The sequence below is a fragment of the Eurosta solidaginis genome, chromosome 1, assembly GCF_040869045.1.
Source record: "Eurosta solidaginis isolate ZX-2024a chromosome 1, ASM4086904v1, whole genome shotgun sequence".
Lineage (NCBI taxonomy): Eukaryota > Metazoa > Arthropoda > Insecta > Diptera > Tephritidae > Eurosta > Eurosta solidaginis.
Window position 1 is genome coordinate 305151829 of NC_090319.1, and position 6000 is coordinate 305157828.

Consider the following 6000-nt stretch of genomic DNA (forward strand, 5'->3'; position numbering starts at 1 on the left):
TTACTTCTTACATTTGACTACCTAGCCGATAGCCTCAGCAGCTAGTGCTAAAAAAGTTTTAAATTTATAATTTTATTATTAATTTATTATATTATAAATTTAATTGATCAAATAAATAAATAAATAATAATACCTTTGTATACAAGTACACGCTGTGTATAAAACTATGATCTCAAAATTATTTTTACATTTTTCTGTTGTTGTTTTTATTTTTTTTACAGCTATTCTGGAATAACTGAGACGATGTTAAAAAATGAGACTCGCACACTACGCGATGTCCAAGCAATTCTTATGTCAATGTTTCATTCAAAAACTATATTAGTTGGCCATAGTTTGGATAGCGATCTAAAAGCATTAAAGATAATACATAGCGTTGTAGTAGATACGTCGGTATTGTTTCCACATAAGATGGGACCGCCCAAGAAGCGTGCACTCAAAACTTTATGCGTAGAAAATTTAAAACGTATCATACAAGAAAATGGTATCAATTTGTTTAAAACGCGTTCAATATTATCCATATATTAATGTTTAATTAATAATATTTTTTTACAGATGCCGGTCACGACAGCGCAGAAGATGCTGAAGTGTGTATACAACTAATCAAATTTTATCTACGTAATAAAATCAGTTGAGCAATTAATTGTGTTAAGAACATCGAAGAGAGAGATCATATTACATCACTAATATCAAGTATGAACAAAGTAGCCCTTACATTTTTTACTTATTCCTTAGCTATTTGTAAATTTTTTCTACAAGTATGTACACACTTCAAAATGTAAAAATTTTGTTAACAAGTAATAAGGCCCGGTTTTTCAGTACAAGTTCAACTCAGTTTGTCAGTTAAACTACGCTTAAACTTATTCTGCAGTTTTTCAATCTACTTTAACTGAAGTTTAAGCTAGGCTTAAGCGGCCGATCTGCCAGGGTTAAACTCTACTTAACATATCAGTTATTTGCGTTCATTAGAAATGGCGTCGAATATACCCAACAAGCATTTGGGCTTGAGTACCATTAGAGCTCATGTTGATAGCTAGGCATACTTCTAAAATCTCAAGAGTTGTTTCGAAACAGTGGCTCAACTCGAGAAGCATATCGTAGTCAGCAAAAGTGGGACTTATAAAGCAAAATATGCTATTACTTAAGTTGAAAAAATGTATTTAACAACTTGCGGTTCTCTAACTGGACTCAAAATAAGATTCCGTGATGTTAATGTTGGATCTTCGGTTTGGCAGGCCGAGCACGCTACCATCACACCACGGCGGCCGCCTATATAATTTATTCTTGATTAATTACGCTTCATTACTGCTATCAACTAGGTGTTTATTTCTCACAATAAACAGCTGTTGGTTTTGGTGGTACCACCTTGGAGATTTTTTTCAACTCCACCTCAACTCGATATGTGACCCGGCCTATGAAAAGGTGGCTTATGATTCTAAAAAGAAATTGCGGGAAACAGCTGTTAAAGATAAACAATGCATTTCTTCAGTTTCTTAGTAGTATTTTTTTTTTTTTAGTTATAAGCCACCTTTTCATAGGCCGGGTCACATATACTGTAAGATATCAACTGGAGAAATGGGTTGAATATTCCATTGAGAACTGTACATTTCTCAAAACCTCTCGAACTTAGGATAATAATTGGAAAATATTAATGACGTTGGAAACTGGAAACTGGATATGAATGTTGGAGATTCGAGTTCAACGCTCAGCTCCTGAAAAGCTAGCTGATGAAGAAGTGAAATTCAGAAACATGTCCTAGTAACCATCGCCGTTTGTAAACTTACAATTTTTCTCTAATATCAATTACAAAAACCATTGTATAAAGCAATATGAGCAAAGCTCGCTAATTAAATACGGAAAACTTTTAATTTTACAAAATTTCTCAAAGGTTGGATAGTGATTGGAGAATGAATTTGGATATCAACTCGAGAACTATCTGGTTTAAGAATAATTAAATAATGATGTTGGATATCACTTCCGGAACTAGATAGATATATATTTCGCTGGAGAATTTTTTTCCATGTTTGTTGGGTAAACAAAATCCAGCTGTTGCCGTATCTAAAAGCCATCATCCCGTCGCAAAGAGCCTGAGCCAGATAAATAATTGTGCATGTAAATGCAACAACAACGATTTGAGCCAGATAAATCCAGATAGAAGTCTGGTTCTACTTGTGAGCCAGATAATTTGTTAATTACTTGTCTTTAGTTTGGCAACGCTGCTAATAATAAACCTACTGCTTCAAAAATAGATGTCGCCGCTTAGCCTTTCGCCGTATGAGTTAAATGAAAAACAGCGGCGACATCTGCCTATCGCATTTCGCGTGTGCAAAAATATCACGACCTCTGCTTCTCAAATCTCTCAATGATGCAGAGCATTCCCGTGAAAATTGAGAGAGATACGGAGCTAGAAAACTAATTGAATGGTGGCTACAAATTATGTAGATAATAAAAAATCCAATGTTGCCGCACAAAACAGCATACCCCAAAGGCGGCCATAAACTGTGACTGAAAAACTACTCAGTGGTTTAACTGGACTTTAAATTTGACTAGAGTTTAAGCAAACTTTGTTTAAGCTTAGCTTAACCAACTACTGAAAAACCGGGCCTAAGTATTTCAGACATTTTGTTAAAAGGTCAAATCACAGCGGAACTGTTTATGGATTTTTGTCAAAAAATTTAATTTTTGAGTTAAAACCTTTTTAACCGTCATTCGAAGATACGTCTGAGATACATCTTCATGAGCAATATTTTTTCTATTAGTATAGGTCGTATGTATATATTCTGGCAATGAAAAGTGAGTGCATAGTTTTTCGTTTGTAATATTCATTATGTTGTATGTGTTAAATTATTTTCAATGGTTTGGTGTGAAAAAATGGAGTTATGGGGTAAGGAAAGTCACATGTCTTTCGAAGAGACTTTTGTATAAAATGAAAGGAAGATAGTCACAATTTTTAAATTTTCATCCAAACTCCTTAGATAAATTCTGAACATGCTCTTGCTGACCTATACAATTATAATACCGACTAACATTAAATAAGTAGATTAACTGCATATCTAGAATGTCTCAAATAGTTTTTATTAAACAGTTTCAAATTTTTTGCAAAATTAGTTTGCTACAGCGTTACACAAGTAAAACTATTGCAAGGCGCGATAACCTCCGAAGAAATTTTAGGCCGAGCTTCTCTTCCAATTTGCTCCTTTTTGAAATGCTCGCTATAAGTTGGCGAGACGGGACCTACATGTTCTTACGCAACCTCCGAACGGCATCTGCAAGGCATATAAGTTTTCACTGAGAAACTTTTCATGGTAGAAATACAGTCGGAGTGCTTACCAAATTGCAGAGGGGCGACTCCACTTAGAAAAACTGTGTTTTCTAATTGAAAAAAACTTGTTTCTAACTTTTTGATATTGTTTTGTCCAAAGCTTGAACCCAAAGTCTTCAGTGTGGTAGGCGGAGCACGCTACCATCACCACCAAGGCGGCATTACACACATTCTATTAGCAAATTATCGAAAGCAAGTTGTTGTAACAAACATATACAAAATTGCTTACTCATTTTTAATGCCAGTATATGTATTATCTTTTTAGAACAAGTATTTTGGTTAAATTGATGATATTCCAATTTATATTTATTTAATATTATTTTCGTTACTTAAGCTATTTAGTTTTCAAATAAATATGTAAGAAAAAATCAGGCACTTGGAAGTAAATATGTTCACTTCTAATTTATTTGAGGTGTAAATAATGTCATATACATAGAAATAGTACATATGTAACACATAAACTAAAGGGAAATAAATTCGAAAGGAAAAAAAAGTTAGCATTATTTGCCCTTTAATTTGTTTATTAAATTTATGATGGATACATACAATATGCAAAGCGGCACTATTTTTTACACAGCAAGCTAACGCAATCAGATCGACCACGTTGTAATAGACTCACGGCATGCCGCCAGTGTTTTATATATGCGCGCGATCCGACGACCTAACATCGAATAGGACCATTATCTCGTCGCAGCCAAAATACGCTCCGCTACTACGAGGTGCTTGAGCTGCTGGCCGCCAGGAATAACACCCGCAAAATCTAAATAAGAACTAAGAACGACAACGGCGACCTTGTAACCGATGTCCAGAACACTTCTCTGCTCTTCTAAATGAAGACAAAGCTGTACCGCACAGGGATGATGAACCCGATCCCGCAATCGATTATTATGGAATCTATGTCCCCCATCCGATTATGAAGAAGTCAGAATAGCAATAACCAGATTAAAAACAAGTAAGGAAGGCTAAGTTCGGGTGTAACCGAATATTACATACTCAGCTGTGAGCTTTGGAGACAAAATAAGGGAAAATCACCATGTAGGAAAATGAACCTAGGGTAACCATGGAATGTGTTTGTATGACATGGGCATCAAATGGAAGGTATTAAAGAGTATTTTAAAAGGGAGTGGGCCATAGTTCTATAGTTGGACGCCATTTCGGAATATCGCCATAAAGGTGGACCAGGGTGACTCTACAATGTGTTTGTACGATATGGGTATCAAATGAAAGGTGTTAGTGAGTATTTTAAAAGGGAGTGGGCCTTAGTTCTATAGGTGGACGCCTTTTCGAGATATCGCCATAAAGGTGGACCAGGGGTGCCTCTGTTGTTGTTGTAGCGATTAGGTTACTCCCCGAAGGCTTTGGGGAGTGTTATCGATGTGATGGTCCTTTGTCGGATACAGATCCGATACGCTCCGGTAACAGCACCATTAAGGTGCTGGCCCGACCATCTCGGGAACGATTTATATGGCCACATTGAACCTTCAGGCCATCCCTCCCTCCCCACCTCCAAGTTCCATGAGGAGCTTGGGGTCGCCAGAGCCTCGTCTGTTAGTGAAACGGGATTCGCCGCTCGAAGGTGAGGTTGACAATTGGGTTGGAGAAGCTATATATTGCGCTACACAACCCCTTGAATCCCTAGGGGTGACTCTAGAATTCGTTTGTACGATATGGGTATCAAATGAAAGGTGTTAATGATTATTTAAAAGGGAGTGGGCCTTAGTTCTATAGGTGGACGCCTTTTCGAAACGCCATAAAGGTGGACCATGTGTAATGTATAATGTGTTTGTACGATATGGGTATCAAATTTTTTTTTTCTTGGACGTTGTGGCAGCGCACGATAAAACCAGGCTAATCCTATTATTATTATTATTATTTTGATTCATAGATCATTTTGTTCATCCTAATTCTTATTTATGTTTTATTTATAATATATAATTTTTATTGTTACCGAGTCTTTGGCAGTGGCTTCTTAAGCGCCGAGATCTGAAACCGCTCAGCTACAGAGAAACTCATCAGCTGAGAAATATAGATATAAATATAATTTTTTTAATTATTAATACCGTTTTTTTATGGCAAAGAGCGAGTCCGAAGCATCAATTATTCTCTAGTGAGAGTTATAATCTTCACACAAACATAGAAAAGGTTCGTTTAGTTGGAAATTGCTTCTGCTTTGTTTAAGAATTATAGGTTTATATTAGGGGGACTCATGGAAGCATATAAACTTATAAGGTGTAAAATTATATCCATTTACACACACTGTTATATGAACGCACCTAGCAATATTCTTGATAAACTTGATTGTTTATCAGTTGTATTATTGCCAAACAAAAATTTTTTGATTGTTATACAAATTAAAAAATGCCAAGAATAAGTGAAAAATCAAAACTAAAACGTCTTTACTTGCTGATGTTGGAGATTTCTGATGAAAATGCCTGCTGTAATGTCTGCAAGGTTGCATTCCTTTGAGTTTACCGCGTTTACACAATGAAATGTGCGCGTAAATTTATACAAATTGTGTAAATGATTTTTCATACAAAATTTGATAGCTCGTTTACGCACTAGATAAATTTATACGTTTACACACTTTATAAGGCATTTATAAGGTTACATGAGTCCCTCTAATGCCTTGAAGCTCCGCATGGAACATTCAAGTTTACTTCGTTCAAAAGAAATGGGCTTGA

General features: G+C 35.7%; 1 protein-coding gene across 1 annotated transcript in view; it reads left to right on the plus strand.

Moving 5' to 3' along the window:
- Window positions 1-3830, plus strand: part of LOC137237569 (RNA exonuclease 1 homolog) — a 77237-nt gene extending 73407 nt beyond the window's left edge. The window contains exons 10-11 of the mRNA XM_067761340.1: window positions 222-481; window positions 553-3830. Of these exons, the coding sequence (XP_067617441.1) occupies window positions 222-481; window positions 553-632 (340 nt within the window). The 3' untranslated portion in view covers window positions 633-3830. The remainder of the gene's footprint in view (window positions 1-221; window positions 482-552) is intronic.
- The last annotated feature ends 2170 nt before the right edge of the window (window positions 3831-6000 follow it).